Below are 17769 nucleotides of genomic sequence, written 5' to 3'. Positions count from 1 at the left end.
CTATGGTGGGCATACAAAATACCCAGTGTGTACTGTATATGCACAGGAGCTGATACTGAAACACACATAAATTGTACAAGAACAGATGGCAGTGAATTGTTCCCTTTGCCCGATGTGTACAGTGCTGTACATGTACTGGAGCTGCCAAGGAGACTCTCAAATCACACTGTACCAGACTGGGGTGACATTTTACCTTAATTTTCAGTATGTACTGTAGATGTACAGCAGTGTATTTTAAAAACTATGTGCAGGAAACCCTTGTTAATATTGCCACCCTCCTGGGTACGCCAGACCTAATTCCCAAAAGACAGTTTCAGCCAACTAAAGGAGAACAGTGCTATTATTGCAGAAAACGTTTTTTTTACACAAAAATAATGTGCTAGTCAACAAACAAAGAAATCCGATAAGTGACTGACAGAAATCTTATAATCTCAGAATTTTCTAGGGTTTGGGTACTGCAGTTTAAAAATCAATGATGTACAGATGGACATGAATTGTGATCTCTGCATTCCAAAGTCAGCATGAGGCCAAAGTGGGTACGAACTATTTGCTATGTTGTTTGATTATTTGTTTGTGATTTTCTTCACTAGGTGAATGGGGCTGTTGACGGTGTGCGAGTAGAATGCAGTCATGAGCTGAATCAGGTCTCTGATGGCAGAAAATATGAGTTTGCGTGGACATTTGCTTTTACTTGTGATGTAAGTTCAATCAGGGGGCTTTTCAAAAAAACTGAAGTTATTTTCAGCTCACTTGCATACTTACAATGTTGCTACATATTTTATAAAATTAGGCTAAGGAATGATGGCTGACTCATGAATGAAGGATCTTGGTCAGGTCTAGTCGTTGGGGGCTACAATTGGCCTTTACGGCCAACTAGAGAAAGGAAAAATCACTCCGTGTTTCTGCTTTTAGTCAGTCTTCAGAGTTAAAGAAAATGAAATGTTCTCATGAGCAGGGTGGGATCAGAATTCTTCACTGCTCCCTGTTCCACCACCAAGGACTGAGACTGCTGTAAGTTCACATCAAGAACGTAAGCACCAGCAGTAATAATCCCCCCCCCTGCCAAATTTCTCTCCTTCCCTCTTGAAAGTGCTGACTCCTTGTTGAGGTACTGTTGCACAGGCAACGACGGCCTGCTGAAAATTGTGTGTGGACATCGGGTGAGAACAGGATCACATGAACTGTGGTTCTCTCCATTGTTGAGCAACCTGCCATCGGTTACTGTCTGGATTGGCTACTGGAGTGAGATACCAAAAGGCTGTGGGTCCTAAGGAGAATTGGACCAGGGCACTCGGACATAATTAAGACCCTATTTTGAAGTCCTACTTTCTGTCCTTTTATTTCATATACTTAGATTTTATATAATTTATAGTTATAGAGCAAAACATACACGATGACAAGTAAAGTTGGTTGATGTGTAGGTGGTTCTCCGCAGTGCAGGCTGAGGAATTGGGAGTTGCAAAAATGAAGCATGACAGTGTTACACTGGCAGGAAGTATTAATTACATTGTGAAAAGTTTGCACAGGCAGTTTTCATTATAAACATGGGCCTAAGAGTTTATAATGGAAAAAGTTGACAAAAGGAAGTAAAATTTTGTATGCTAGTGTGCGCAGACATGAGATTTTTAATACATTATAGATAGACGTTCTCGGGTTCATAACCCATTTTCCGATGTCATCAGCGTTCACTACTTAAAACGTTAAAACTGGACAAAAGTGTTTGGAATACTTTGTACCTGTTTTATAAGAATAGCACTGTGCAAATTTATTGTAATAAAGTCCTTGTTTATTTTCCAACAGCCTCCACGGTTGCTTCATCAGGTTGCATTTCTGAGTAATGCCTACACGCCATGCTTCCACATTGCTTCCATTGCTGCTGGTGACTCTGACAGTCTCCATCCATATTCGATATCATCTAAATGTCAAGAGTGGAGTCGAGATTCAAGCGGCCAGAACAGGATTGAGGAACACGTTTACCAAATTGTAGTCAAATTTTCTTCAGAAGTCTTCGGAAATTTTCAGCAAATCATATTTTTTGACTTTGGATCAGAGCCGGTGCTGATGCAGACAGTTACTGTGTCTGCACTGTCAGATAAAGGTATTTAGTTGGTTTTCACAGTTTGCCTTTTTTTAAAACTAAGAAACTAAGGTGAAGGGCCATGACTCCTACTGTTGGATACAATCGAGTTTGAATAAAGTAGAAGACAAGATAAATTGGGAAACAGTGACTAGGTGGTGCACAGCTTGGGTTTTAAAAACCTGAAGGTTGTAAGAGGAAGGGAAAACAGGAGGTTAGGACCTCCACAGTTTTGAAGTTCTGGAAAGAATGAGTTTGAGTAGGAGATGGTGCGATTAGCCATGATTTCAACACCATGAAATAATATATAGGTATTCGAAGTTCTGCAAAATGAGGTACATAAGTGGCACCCTCAAGTTTGTGACTGCAGTATAGGGGAGTGGTCCCAAGCTGGAGTGTCGGATGTTGGTTTGTGTCATTGATGTATTGCATAGCGCATTAGTTCCAGGACTGTAATACTACAACAACAACTTGCATTCGTATGTCACCTTTACTGCAGAACACATGCCAGCTTTTTAGAAAAAAGGGAGGAGGAAAGAAGTAGATAAAAGGAATGGACAGAGACCCATGGTGCGAGAGTTAGGAGAGTTGCCTGAAAGCTTGGTCGAAGGGCGAGGTTTCGAGAAGGTTTGTAAGATGGTGAGACAGTAGAGGGTTTTGGGGGAAGGAATTTCAAACAAGGTTAAGGTAGCTGAAGGGCCTGTTGCCAGTGGGTGATGGGGTGAGATGGATTGACTGACCGCATTTTTCTTTCTCCTATATTCTTGGGTCTTTTCCCTGGTTTGACTTCAATCATAAGAATCAGTAGAAAATGATTTTGTAGCTATTGTATGAAGGAGAAATGTATTGTATTGTGAAGGCTCTGAGTCTCTGTTCCTTGGCAAGATGGAAAAGGAAGACGAGAAACCATTTAATTGTTGTATTTAAATGGATTTTTTTTTTGACAGGTACAGAGGCATTGCTACAGCATCAGCAGCAATCCCTAACAACATCGCAGCGCTGGGATGCGACCTGTAAACAAGTGGTTGATTTTCGACCTCAGGAGCAGTCTGATCTTGATCTGACACTGCTGGTAACCTATCAGATTCCTGCTGCTGCTGATCAATTGTTCACCCGGTCAGTCCTGGACAAAGCCTTGAACAGACACAACTATCATTCTCGCTTCCACGATCTTCTTTACATAGAGGAAAATGCACAAAATAAAGATATAAGCAAGTAAGGGCTTCACACAAAGGGAAACATGAAGGCTCGGTGATTTTAATGAAACTTTGAGAACTTGTGTGTGTCACATACAATCTGATCCCTTATCCTGGGATGGCTGGGCTCAAGATTTCCCCAGATGGAATGAGAACGGATCTGGCCCGGATAAATTGGAATCAAAGATTGGCAGGCAAAACTGTAATTCAACAATGGGCAGCCTTTAAAGAGGAGATGGTTCAGGTACAGTCTAGATATATTCCCACGAGGGAGAAAGGTAGGGCAACTAAAACCAGAGCTCCCTGAATGACACAAGAGGTAGAGAGTAAGATGAAGCAGAAAAAAGGGGCATATGACATGCCAGGTTGATAATACAAGTGAGAACCAGGCTGAATATAGAAAGTTCAGAGGGGAGGCAAAAAAAGGAAATAACAGGGGCAAAGAGAGAATATGAGAATAGACTGGTGGCTAACATAAAAGGTTATCCAAAAGTCTTCTATAGGCACGTAAACAGTAAACGGATAGTGAGAGGAGGGGTGGGATGGATTAGGGGATTAGGGACCAAAAAGATGACCTATGCATGGAGGCAGAGGGCATGGCTGAGATACTAAATAAGTACTTTGTATCTGTCTTCACCAAGGAAGAAGATGCAGCCAAAGTCACACCAAGTGAAGAGGTAGTTGAGATACCAGACGGGCTAAAAATTGATGGAGGAGGTACTAGAAGGCTAGTTGTACTTCAAGTAGATAAGTCACCAGGTGAAAGGGATGCATCCAAGGCTGCTGAGGGAAGTACGGGTGGAAATTGTATTGGCCATAATCATCCAATCATCCTTAGATACGGGGATGGTGCCAGAGGACTGGAGAATTGCGAATGTTTACTCCCTTGTTTAATAAAGGGTGTAGGGATAAACCCAGCAGGTACAGGCCAGTCAGTTTAATCTCTGTAGTGGGGAAACTTTTAGAAACGATAATCTGGGACAAAAATAACAGTCACTTGGACAAATGTGGATTGATTAAGGAAAGCCAGCGTGGATTTGTAAGAGACAAATCATGTTTAACCAACTTGATAAGTTTTTTGATGAGGTAACAGAGAGGTTCGATGAGGACAATGCAATTAATGTGTATATGGACTTCCAAAAGGCGTTTGATAAGTGCCGCATAATAGGCTTGTCAGCGAAGTTGAAGCCCATGGAATAAAAGGGGCAGGGGCAGCATGGATTAGAAATTGGCTAAATAATAGGAAACAGAGAGTAGTGGTGAACGTTTGTTTTTCGGACTGGAGGGAGGTGTACAAGTGGTGTTTCCCGGGGATCGGTACTGGGACCTTTGCTTTTTTTGATATATATTAATGACTTGGACCTGGGTGTACAGGGCACAATTTCAAAATTTGCAGATGACACAAAACTTGGAAGGATAGTGAACAGTGAGGAGGATAATGATAGAAATCAAGAGGACATAGACAGGCTGGTGGAATAGGTGTCAAGTCAACGCAGAAAAGTGTGAAATGATACATTTCGGTAGGAAGAACGAGGAGAGGTAATATAAACTAAAGGGTGCAGGAACAGAGAGATCTCGGGATATATGTGCACAAATTGTAGAAGGTGGCAGGGCAGGTTGAGAAAGCAGTTAGCAGTTTATAAATAGAGGCATAGAGCATAAAAGCAAGGAAGTTATGATGAACCTTTATAAAACACTGGTTTGGCCACAACTGGAGTATTGTGTCCAGTTGTGTGCTCTGCACTTTAAGAAGGATGTGAAGGCCTTAGAGAGGGTGCAGAAGAGATTTACTAGAATGATTCCAGGGATGAGGGACTTTAGTTATGTGGATAGACTGGAGAACCTGGGGTTGTTCTCCTTATAGCAGAGAAGGTTGAGAAGAGATTTGATAGAGGTATTCAAAATCATGAAGGGTCTAGACAGAGTAGACAGAGAGAAACTGTTCCCATTGGCGGAGGAGTCAAGAACCAGAGGACACAGATTTAAGGTGATTGGCAAAAGAATCAAAGGCGACAGGAGAAAAAACTTTTTTACACAGCGAGTGGCTAGGATCTGGAATGCATTGCCTGAGGGGGTGGTGGAGGCAGATTCAATAATGGCCTTCAAAATGGAATTGGATAAGTACTTGAAGGGAAAAAATTGAAGGGCGGCGGAGTGGGACTAGCTGGAATGTTCTTGCAGAGAGCCAGCATGGACTCAACGGGCAGGAATGGCCTCCTTCCCTGATGTAACCATTCTATGATTCTGGAAAGTGGTTATCCTAATTTTATTTTCCTCACCTATTTTCCTTTGCCAATTTTCTTCCCTTGCTTCCTCTCCTGAAGGCCTGGGCTCTGTTCACCTAGTGTCTCAACCCGTGCCCATAACTCATGTGTGAGCATAGTGAGTGTTGGCAGGCTATTTGACCTTGTCGATCTGTCACAGCCATGCCTGCTGTTATCCACAAATGCACATTGACATCATGTTTGCAATCCTGACTTTTTTTGACGACCTTAACCCAGGGTGCTGACACTAATTGCAGTGTGTCTACCACTGGCCCTGCTGATTTCAGCTACATGTGTACAGACCCAGAACCTTTCTGTCTGTATGGCTCAGCGACTCACTGGATAAACTCGCTGAGCCAGCATCCAGCGACCTCCAACAGCTAAATTTAAAATTTACAACAAAATGTGCCAGGAGTGTATAGATTTTTGAATGCAGTTTTGAAGATTGGCCTCTGTTGGGAACCCATTTCTTTTTTGGAGTTCCATTTTTTTGGAGGGGAGGAAGAAAGGGGTGTCTGAGGCTAAGCTGTTTGAACTCTTGCATGCAAGTGTTCAGAAGTAGAGTTTGATGTGTTAAATTACACATTGTGTTCTTGCTTCCTGTTACTCCAACAAAACTACAAATTGAGTTTGACTTAATTACCTTCAGGTATCATTTATACTGAACAAGTTACTGGAAAGTATGCATGGAACTTGGCAAGAGTCAGGGTCTTGAGCAGAGAAGGAGGGAAAGGGGTGAAATGATTCAAATAAAGGCTTATCTAATTTTTAGGCTCAGATGGCTATCAGCCATTTGAGCTTTGCTGTTGTGTTCTGTGACAATGTTGAAATCCCACATTTAGATTACTACTTTGTGTACGAGAATCATCCATTATTCTGTAGATCACCTTGGAGGGCAACAAGATGGGGGAAATATCACTATGTAGCTGATTTAAAAAAAAAGTGTTGTTCTTCAGTTATTTTAAAGTTTTTCTTCTTTGTCCTAGGTTTAATATCAAAGCAAATTTGCACATAACGACATCCTATGCGGTTCCTGGCAATCATGGTGCTGCTCGGCATGTCCAGAACGGTCAACTGTTTGCTTGTGTTTTGTTGAGTGATACTGTGATAACCAAAGACACTGCTGCTGGGAGACTGGTGATGGAAAAAGTCACCAGTGTTCTGTTGATTCCCCTCAGCAAAAAAAAGGGTCTTGGATTGAATCAGGGGAATAAGGAGAAAGTGTACGAAGCACTCGTGGAAGACAGGTCCAGGGAGTGTATGCTGCTAAGGCTCTCCAAAGAGTGCTGTGAAGATTTGAAACTTCGACCGGAGAGAGATATAGAGGTCAGTTTTTATGAAATTTGTATGCTTAAAGCTGAAAAATGTTTGCCTCGCGCACAACCCATTAAACGCCACAGCAGCAAATGTAAAGTTAACATCATTGAAGGTTTTAAAAGGCCTTGTCTTCAGCATTCATCTGTAAAACTAATCACGTGTAATTTATATTTCACGTGTATTTAAAAACATGCTACATTACAACTCTCAGAAAGGTGGTTAGCAGCCCTATTTGATGTTATCATCTTTGAATCATTAGTCTAAGTGACTAAAACTGAATGCTTTCACTCAAGATGTGGTCTGACTGCCACTTCAACTGCTTGAACAGTTTTAGCATGATATCCTCTGACTTGTACTCTACTGATTTGGTGTTAACTCTGTTCCATTTAGTTTGTTGATCGCTATTTCATGTTGACTGGCTATGTAAAGCACTAAATCTATTAGCACCAGTAGATTTCCTTCAGTTGTGTCCTTAGCTCTTTCGACAACGGTCATGCAGAGTGTTACAAAAAATTCTGATATGCAGCATTTGCACCTAGGCAAATTGAATTCCATTTACTGCTGGTCATCCACTTAGCGATTTTAAGACCTGGCATAAGCCTAAACTTGCAGGATATGGGTCTGTGATGATGTCACATTGATGGAAGGGCAGTAAAGCTAGAAATTAAAGTCTTCAACTTAATAAGAGTCTTCTAGCGAACCAAGGGAGCTCAGTCATAAGATGGCCAAGGTTAACAAATATTTGAGTTTTACTCTTAAAATGTTTGGGAGATAAATTCCGAAGTCGCTGTTATCTCTTGAAATGTATGCCTGGTTTGTGATATTCCCATAATGTTGATGGGAGCAAAATAATTTAGGGGGAAAAGACAATTTTTACAAGTCCCCCTCTCTCATTATGGATTGCCAGTAAATAAGCTGTTTTGATGAGTATATTACTGTCTGGAGGAAAAATCAAATTCTGTAATGTTTTTGGTTTTGTAAAATATAAGGATGCTTGTAGCACACTTGTACACACTGTTGTTTTATAATGTGCTCAGTATTCTGTTCTTTCTCAGTTTTTCTGCAGCATTTGCTATATTCCACAAATAATCTCAAGCCCTTTTGCCAAAAGTTTTGTATTATGAACAAATCTGCCATTTCCACTGCTGCTTTACCTGATATAAAACCAGCGGGTTGGATGTCTGTCATTGACTGCTGTGCAGAAATAAAATTAGATATTGCTGCTTTGAATCTGTAAAACGGCAAACAGGGGTTTTATGCTGTAAAAATAACACATTTCAGTTCAGTATTTGTCTCCATCGAGAGCGTGGGCTCTGTATTCAATGGTCATCTTGCATTGTGACCCTCAAAAAAAGAACATTGCAATGGTGAGACACTAGTACTGTCCAGCTTACTTGTGCTTTGAAAAAATAAAACAGGAGACAGAGGGTTTTTCTCCCCTTTTGCTTACTGTGGAACTGGGAGATACTGAGATAAAACTCATAGATATTGCTTGTATGAGCTTTCTCGGAGATCTATTTTGTCTTTTTTTTATAAATGTTTTCGAATTGCTTATTGATCTCTTGGCTCTTCCAACAGGTGGAGCTGCAGTTTCAGTTGAACCGTTTGCCTCTCTGTGAGATGCACCTCGCTTTAGATAATCTTAAAGACTGTAGCTTGGTCTCCCCAGACATTTCATCTCTTCTGACACTTGATCTGCCAGACAGGTATAGAACACCTTTGGCGTATTTTTCAGTGGCTGCCAAATGCAGTGCTTTCCTTAATAGCTTATTTGTATCCAGTACTAAAGTATCATGAATGAGTTCTGATTTTTGAGTGATGGGATAGGTCGAGGAGGAGGAGGAGAAGAGGAGAAACGTAACTAAGGTAATCAAAATTATAATGGTTCTTGAATCAGCAATATTTAAGGCTGTTTCAGAAATGGCGACACTGATACTATATCCTCAGAAAATGCAAGAATGGCTCTGCTTTCGCTATGAAAATGAACCAATACTTAGACAGAAAGTACCTCCATATCACTCTGTTAGTTATACTTTGCAACAACAGTTTATAAAAAGCCTTGTAATGATGTCCGTTTACAGCGGAGAGCAGACAATTAATTATCTTGTTGAATTAGCTATATTAGAGAAATAATAACCCATTCTTACATGCTGCCTAATTCCTGTTCTTGAGTCCCAGCAATTACATCCACTTTGGGTTGTGGTGACCTGAACTGTTGGTGATTTTTCTCTTGCCTCTTCCTCCCTCACAAAATTGTTGAAGGTCAGCTGCTATCAGCCCTGTGGCCTTGTGTTGTAGGGTATAAACAACATGGCTATGGCCTCTGATAGTCTTGCTAGGTCAAATAAGCTTTACTTTTCAATTTTAAGGGCATGTTCTGGAGAAAGATTTAGATCGTATTTGCGTTGCATTTTTTCAGTTATGGATGGGTTTTGCCAGTATCACTGAAATGAAAGGGTGCGGATTGAACTACACGCTAAAACCTTATGACGAGGCATTTCTTTTTTCTTACGCCCCTGTGAAGCACCTTGTGAAGTTTTTCTATGTTAAAGGCACTATATAAATGCACGTTGTTGTGGTATGTTGTGGGAAGATTGGCATGGTACTGAATCTCGAAATTGGTACTTAAATTTTTTTTTTGTTTCTAGTAAATAGACTTTTTTCCCTCTTTTGTAGCTATGGAAAAATAAGACAATGGTGTCGATGTGAAACAAATGTACATCTAACTTTGATCATGATGGTCTCCCTTTTGTCTCAGAGACTGGGAAAAGCAGCTGGATCCAAGGCTGAACTCCAAACAGAGGAAAGCAGCTGGCGTTACTACAGCCCCCGTGTCGTTCAGTCTCCCACCGATTCTCGTGACTGGTCCGTGCGGTACCGGGAAAACGTTCACTTTGGCACAGTCAGTCAAGCAATTGGTGAAAGACTCTGACAAAAGGTAGAGTGAAGTTGATGGTTCGACGTGAGTGATGCACAAACGGGCAAATGTTGAAGTGTTTTAGAATTGTGCTAGTTTCCTTGATGAACAGATAAGGGAATACTTTCTAGGTTATTTTGCCTTGTTAACCAATTTTCTCTCGTTTTCTATCCTTGCCCATTTCTTCGGATGGTGATTCATGTAGGCATATGGGAAATAGCTGTTTTCTGGAACCTCACCTCAAGTATCTTCTTCAAATCTGTGAAACTACACACTGAGTGTTGACAGGTTATTTGGCTGTGCTGAAGTGGATTGCAGCGTCTGCGTGTACACTTCTGGCAGGGATCATCAAGTAGTAATGACGAGTGGGAATCCTGGCTGTGTGCATGTTTTCTCCTTCCCCCTGCTTCCCTGTCCATGCGGTGCTAAAGCCAACTTTGGCCTCGCTAACATTCCAGCTGGGACCAACAAACTCAACAGAAACCGATAATTGGCATTTCTGGTCTTCAGCCGATTCGATTCACTTCATGTGATATCAAGAAATGACTGAGTGCACTGAATACAGCAAAGGCTATGGGCCCCGACAACATCCCGGCTGTAGTGCTGAAGACTTGTGCTCCAAAATTAGCTGTGCCTCTAGCCAAGCTGTTCCAGTACAGCTACAATACTGGCATCTACCCAACAAAGTGGAAAATTGCCCAGGTATATCCTGTCCACAAAAAGCAGGAGAAATCCAATCTGGCCAATTTCCGCTCCATCAGTCTACTCTCAATCATCAGCAAAGTGATGGAAGGTGTTATCAACAGTGCTATCAAGCGGCACTTACTCACCAAGAAACTGCTCACCGATGCTCAGTTTGGATTCCGCCAGGACCACTCAACTCCAGTCCTCGTTACAGCCTTGGTCCAAACGTGGACAAAAGAGCTGAATTCCAGAGGTGAGGTGAGAGTGACTGCCTTTGACGTCAAGGCAGCATTTGACTGAGTGTGGCACCAAGGAGCCCGAGTAATATTGAAGTCAGTGGGAATCGGGGAAAACTCTCCAGTGGCTGAAGTCATACCTAGCACAAAGGAAGATGGTAGTGATTGTTGGAGGCCAATCATCTCAGCCCCAGGACATTGCTGCAAGAGTTCCTCAGGGTAGTGTCCTAAGCCCAACCATCTTCAGCTGCTTCATTAATAACCTTCCCTCCATCATAAGGTCAGAAATGGGGATGTTCGCTGATGATTGCACAGTATTCAGTTCCATTCGCAACCCCTCAAATAATGAAGCAGTCCATGCCCGCATGCAGCAAGACCTGGACAACATCCAGGCTTGGGCTGATAAGTGGCAAGTAACATTTGCGCCAGACAAGTGCCAGGCAATGACCATCTCCAACAAGAGAGAGTCTAACCACCTCCCCTTGACATTGGACGGCATTACCATCACCGAATCCCCCACCGTCAACATTCTAGGGTCACCATTGACCAGAAACTTAACTGGACCAGCCACATAAATACTGTGGCTACAAGAGCATGTCAGAGGCTGGGTATTCTGTGGCGAGTGACTCACCTCCTGACTCTCCAAAGCCTTTCCACCATCTACAAGGCACAAGTCAGGAGTGTGATGGAATACTCTCCACTTGCTTGGATGAGTGCAGCTCCAACAACACTCAAGAAGCTCGACACCATCCAAGACAAAGCAGCTGGCGTGATTGGCACCCCATTCACCACCCTAAATATTCACTCCCTTCACCACCGGTGCACCGTGGCTGCAGTGTGTACCATCTACAGGATGAACTGCAGCAACTTGCAAGGCTTCTTCGACAGCACCTCCCAAACCCGCGACCTCTACCACCTAGAAGGACAAGGGCAGCAGGCCCGTGGGAACAACACCACCTGCACGTTCCCCTCCAAGTCACATACCATCCCGACTTGGAAATATATCACCGTTCCTTCATCGTCGCTGGGTCAAAATCCTAGAACTCCCTTCCTAACAGCACTGTGGGGGAACCTTCACCACATGGACTGCTGTGGTTCGAGAAGGCGGCTCTCCATCACCTTCTCGTGGGCAATTAGGGATGGGCAATAAATGCTGGCCTTGCCAGCGACGCCCACATCCCATGAATGATTAAAAAAAAGAACCTCTGGGAGCTGAATCTTCCTGGCGAGGAAAGGTCCTATGGTATAGGAAATCAGTTTTCGTTTAGGACGGAGGGCAAGAGGAGATGGCGACGGTGAACACAAAGTGTGCTGTAATAAATTTTGAGGTATAATGTGTCACATTTTCATTTTACAAATGACTCACATTTGTGTTTCTTCCTGTCTCAGGATTCTGTTCTGTACACATTCAGATACTGCAGCAGACAATTTCATAAAGGACTACCTCTCTCCTATTTTTGAGAACGATGCCAGTGATATTAGACTTCTCAGGTGAGGACAGCATCCACTAAAACATCAGCAATACGCTGCCAGTTTCTAGTCCTGGCAAAAATCCCTACACGTTTAGCCCCCCCTACCGAGTAATTAATAGATTTGTGACCTTTTCAGTAGGAATTGGCAACATTGCTGCCCTCCTGTGAGCAGGGGAAAGAGGAAAGCTTTGCTGTGTCTTCATAAGAGACACCAAATATCCACTTCTTAGTTGAATAAGTGTGGGTGGGATAGAATCATGAAAACTTTGCTACAGAAGGAGACCATTTGTCACATTGTAGCTGGCTCTCCCACAGGAGCCATCTACTCTGATCTCATTTCCCTGCTCTGCTCTCATTTCTCTGTTCTTCACTTGAAACCTTCAAGATTTTTTCATCGTGTTTATCTATTTACTTTCAGTTGTAAAGTCACGGCAAATCCTATGATTTCTTATTTACAAGGCATATATATCACTGATGGCCCTGCCTGTGGGCTTCATCCATTAATATTTAATTGAATGGCCAAATGTGCTGACCCATTATGTCAGGGATATAGAAAGGAATGTTTACATTTAAGCACAGAATGCACCCCTTTTTCTAAAAGTAGTAATAGATTAGTGCGTAATGTCACCTTGCTGCAGAATGGTTGGGGTCAGATTTTGCTTACATTTGAATGCATTCCCTGAAGCTAATTCTACCATTAATTCAAAAGTATTTGGGCTGTCGATTTTTTAAAAAAGAAACTCGACCTTCTTTTCCAGAATTTATCACAAGAACAAGTGTGTGAAAACTGTGCATCCCACAGTACAGCGCTATTGTCTAATTGCTCGGAACCAGTCTTCGTTCTTGCTGCCGAGGAAAGAGGACGTACTCAGGTGCCAAGTGGTTGTGACAACTGTGAGTTCATCAAAATACCTCTGTTGTGCTGACCTGCAACATGGTACGTTAACACCGTGCTCAAAACTTTCATTATTTGTCTGCACAAATTTATCTTTGATGCATTTATTTCCCCACCACTAGAGGTCCTTCTAACACTGCTTTAAAATAAAAATAAAAGAAACTGCTCGAACTGTGCAGATCAGGAAGAGAGGCTGCTCCCTGGGAACCAGGAAATGCTGTTCGCTTTCCCGATAGTGAGAGTGGTCCAGCAACTCAAGTGAGTTCGAAGGCCATTCCCACAAGTGAGAATAAGGACTTTCAGCACTTTCCTACCCATGACTTTTTGTGGCACTTATCACAATGTATTTTCAGTAAATAATAAAAAGTTAGAAGCATTCAGGGCTGTTCACCTGCTTCCTGATCTTGCAGCAGTTGAGTAATGAAATTGTAACAAAAGCAGTATTTCATGGAAGCTCATGAAAATGTTCCAATAGAAATGATGAGCATGATTATGATTATGGCAATGGGTTGTATTTTGTAATTTTATACTTGCACAGATATCGTTTACAACTTTTGTATGTTATGTGCTCTGCAGCAGGAAACCATAGCAGAATGAATATTAACAGCACCGTGAGAATTGCCTACTCTTGCTGATCTGTTGGTAATGTGTGGAGTTGCAGATAAATGGATATGTGAAACAAACACTGCTAACGCTCTGTGGTATTGGAGCAGTAGGAGTGGTTCTGGCATGCATGGTTTCCCTGCTTGATCAAATACCAATCTTAGCTGGATTCTCTGGGGGAGATGAAGGGAGGCATGGAGCTTCCCAATGGAAAGAGTGAGAGAAAGCAAAACAAGTGTTTGATTACAGAATGGTTCTCTACAAATGTCTGAAACCAACTTGCTTATTATTCTAGCTGAGAATAGTGCAAAAGAAACTGGAAGAGTACAGAAAATGTTAGAAGGGAATTTTTTTTTCTGAAGATCAACCTGATTCAAGATTGGAATTTGATCAGATCAAACTGTTCCCATTTGTTCTAAATTCACGCATTTTCCGTAAGCTTCAATCTAAATCCAAATCTCACAAGGCAGGAAACTGCCTCAAGAATGATTTGTCATATAGATTTGTGTTTTGCATCTAATAGTTACTGTCTTGAATTTAGTTGCGATATCTGAATTGTGTTCACAGGAAGCTGAAGTATTAGTACTCTTGAATGTTTAAAAAGATATAGGTGCAATAAAGAAGGAAGAACTTTCATGTATGTAGCACCTTATCACATCCTCAAGACATCCTGAAGCACTTCGGAATCAATTAATTATTTTTCAGTGTAGCCGTGCCTCTAGCCAAACTGTTCCGGTACAGCTACAACACTGGCATCTACTTGACAATGTGGAAAAATGCCCAGGTATGTCCTGTCCACAAAAAGCAGGAGAAATCCAATCCGACCAATTACCGCCCCATCAGTCTACTCTCAATCATCAGCAAGGTGATGGAAGGGTCATCAACAGTGCTATCAAGCGGCACTTACCAATAACCTGCTCACCGATGCTCAGTTTGGGTTCTGCCAGGACCACTCGGCTCCAGAACTCATTACAGCCTTGGTCCAAACATGGATTAAAAAAGCTGAATTCCAGAGGTGAGGTGAGAATAACTGCACTTGACATCAAGGCAGCATTTGACTGAGTGTGGCACCAAGGAGCCCTTGTAAAATTAAAGTCAATGGGAATCGGGGGGAAAACTCTCCAGTGGCTGGAGCCATAACTAGCACAAAGGAAGATGGTAGTGGTTGTTGGAGGCCAATCATCTCAGCCCCAGGACATTGCTGCAAGAGTTCCTCAGGGCAGTGCCCTCGGCCCCACCACCTTCAGCTGCTTCATCAATGACCTTCCCTCCATCATAAGGTCAGAAATGGGGATGTTCGCTGATGATTGCACAGTGTTCAGTTCCATTCGCAACCCCTCAGATAATGAAGCAGTCTGTGCCCGCATGCAGCAAGACCTGGACGACATCCAGGCTTGGGCTGATAAGTGGCAAGTAACATTTGCGCCAGATAAGTGCCAGGCAATGGCCATCTCCAACAGGAGAGTCTAACCACCTCCCCTTGATGATGTTCAACGGCAGTACCATCACCGAATCCCCCACCATCAACATCCTGGGGGTCACCATTGACCAGAAACTTAACTGGACCAGCCACACAAATACTGTGGCTACCCGAGCAGTCAGAGGCTGGGTATTCTGCGGTGAATGACTCACCTCCTGACTCCCCAAAACTTTTCAACCATCTCTCCACTTGCCTGGATGAGTGCAGCTCCAACAACACTCAAGAAGCTCGACACCATCCAGGACAAAGCAGCCCGCTTGATTGGCATCCCATCCACCACCCTAAACATTCACTCCCTTCACCACCGGTGCACCGTGGCTGCAGTGTGTACCATTCACAGGATGTACTGCAGCAACTCGCCAAGACTTCTTCGACAGCACCTCCCAAACCCACGACCTCTACCACCTAGAAGGACAAGGGCAGCAGGCACGTGGGAACTACACCATCTGCACGTTCCCCTCCAAGTCACACACCATCCCGACTTGGAAATATATCACCGTTCCTTCATCGTCGCTGGGTCAAAATCCTGGAACTCTCTCCCTAACAGCACTGTGGAAGAACCTTCATCTCATGGACTGCAGCGGTTCAAGAAGGGGTCTCACCACCGCCTTCTCGAGGATAATTAGGGATGGGCAATAAATGTTGGCCTTGCATGCAACGCCCACATCCCATGAACGAATGAAAAAAAAAGTCAATGTTGTAATGTAGGCAAAAGTGGCAGGCAATTTGCACACTGTAAGGTCCCACAAACATCAATGAGATAAATGACCAATTAATCTGTTTTGGTGGTGTTAGTTGAGGTCAGATATTGGCCAGGACATTGGAAGAATTTCATGTATTTGTTTGAATAGTTTACGTTCACCTGAATTGGCAGAGAGGGCCTCGTTTAATGTCCCATCTGAAGGACTGCCCCTCCAATAATGCAGAACTCCCTCAGTACTGTGCTGAATTGTTAGCATAGATCACATGCTTAAGTCCCTGGAGTGGGGCTTGAATCCACAATCTTATGACTCAAGTAGAAGTGTTACCATTGGGCCAAATTGACACTTAAAAGAATGAATGTGAAGAAGGACATTGAAGGTGATAAAAAGATTTAGCTAATTGAGCTACGAAGAGTTGCTGACAAAACTAGTCTCTTCCTGTGAGGGCATTAAAGATGGTGGAGGGGAAGAGAGCACCATCCAAATTTTTAAATAATGAAGCAAATTGATATTTTGAGAAGGATTTTACACAAAATTAGGTTTCAAGAGCCAGAGGGTGAAATTGCAAGCTAAACTTAAGGAGTAACTTATTTAGAGTTGGCTTATAAATTAGACTGCAAATGTTGGAAATCTGAAATAAAAATACAAAATATTGGTAATATATAATACATCAGCCAGTATCTGAGAGAGAGAGAGAGAACGTAGGTTAATGTTTCAGGTGTGGCTCTTCATCAGTACCAATGAAAGGTTCATGTTTCAGGTGCAGCCATTCTTTTTCCTCTATTTATTTCCAGCATTTTCAATGAAGATGTGATGTTAGAGTTTATTCACAAACAGTTGGATACCAGGATTAAACTTCAAAACTTGTTTTTCCTGTGCTAATGAGATGATAAATATGAATTGTCACAGGATATCCTGTGCATTAGGTGGCTTTCGAGACATTGAAAGCTCGTTCTACACTAGAAATTGTAGAATGTTTGAAAATGAGAGAATGAAAAGCTAAACCTTGATGTTTCACTGATCTTATAAGCAGCAACTTCAAAAGAAATGACTGCGCCAAGCCATTAAACAGAAGCAAAAAGCAGGGCTGCTAATCTAGGTGAAATGGATTGCAAATTAATAAACCCTTAAGCTGTTGTCTAGGTAAGTCTAATTACAGGCAGTCAGTGCCAAGTTTTACCTTTTCATTCCCTTGATTTTACCTTTTTTGTTGTTACAGTGCTTCATTTTCAAACCTTCTATATCCGGAGGTGTATAACCAGTTTTTCACTTTCTTCTTGAATAATGATGCTACCAAGGAACAATTAAGAATTACCAAATAATTTGTTTGAAGCCCAGAGTTAGCCTTCGCATACTTGACGTCATGGTTGATAATTAAACATCCCTTTCAGGGTATTTTTGATCTGATTCCAGTTGCAGCCTGTACAGTGCTAACTGGAATTGTGATTTCTGTCTGTTTCTAGTATCTCCTTTCACAGTGAAGTGCAACGGTAACAACATTTTTTTGAATGGTTACATGAGGCATATAAACAAAATCAAAAAAATGTTCAAATCGGGACCCTAGTTGCCAATAACACATTAAAAGTTGGGTGTTTATATAGGATTTGGCATGTTGGTATCTGTTTCAGCAGCTGACTCTTCGGCAAGGCAAAATAGATTAGAATCTACAAGCTGAATCTACTAAGTGCTTCTGATTTCAGTTTATTGTCAACTTCTGTTTACAAAAGTAGAAACCATTCTTAAGTAAGTGAATTCAGTCTTTACTCCCCATTCCTTTTAAGGGTTATCTTGTGATGTTTTCTCTGCTATTTCTTGGACCTGTTGCCAATCTATTGATCTCTTTTTTTTTGACTGAGCCTCCTTGACTTCCGTCCCTTGCTCAGAAGCCTCTTATTTTACTCTTTCTGGTGTAAAGTCTTCCTGCTGC

At 42.2% G+C, this 17769-nt stretch overlaps 1 protein-coding gene across 1 annotated transcript in view; it reads left to right on the top strand.

Moving 5' to 3' along the window:
• The window catches only part of LOC137340518 (probable helicase with zinc finger domain), a 223433-nt gene that overhangs the window by 36652 nt on the left and 169012 nt on the right, over window positions 1-17769 (top strand). Inside the window, exons 10-17 of the mRNA XM_068003017.1 lie at window positions 591-698; window positions 1801-2098; window positions 3025-3292; window positions 6524-6863; window positions 8433-8560; window positions 9613-9792; window positions 12081-12182; window positions 12922-13100. Coding sequence (XP_067859118.1) covers window positions 591-698; window positions 1801-2098; window positions 3025-3292; window positions 6524-6863; window positions 8433-8560; window positions 9613-9792; window positions 12081-12182; window positions 12922-13100 — 1603 coding nt within the window. The remainder of the gene's footprint in view (window positions 1-590; window positions 699-1800; window positions 2099-3024; window positions 3293-6523; window positions 6864-8432; window positions 8561-9612; window positions 9793-12080; window positions 12183-12921; window positions 13101-17769) is intronic.

The sequence above is a fragment of the Heptranchias perlo genome, chromosome 22 (genome assembly GCF_035084215.1).
Source record: "Heptranchias perlo isolate sHepPer1 chromosome 22, sHepPer1.hap1, whole genome shotgun sequence".
In the NCBI taxonomy this organism is placed as follows: Eukaryota; Metazoa; Chordata; class Chondrichthyes; order Hexanchiformes; family Hexanchidae; genus Heptranchias; species Heptranchias perlo.
This window is presented reverse-complemented; position numbering and strand designations above follow the sequence as displayed.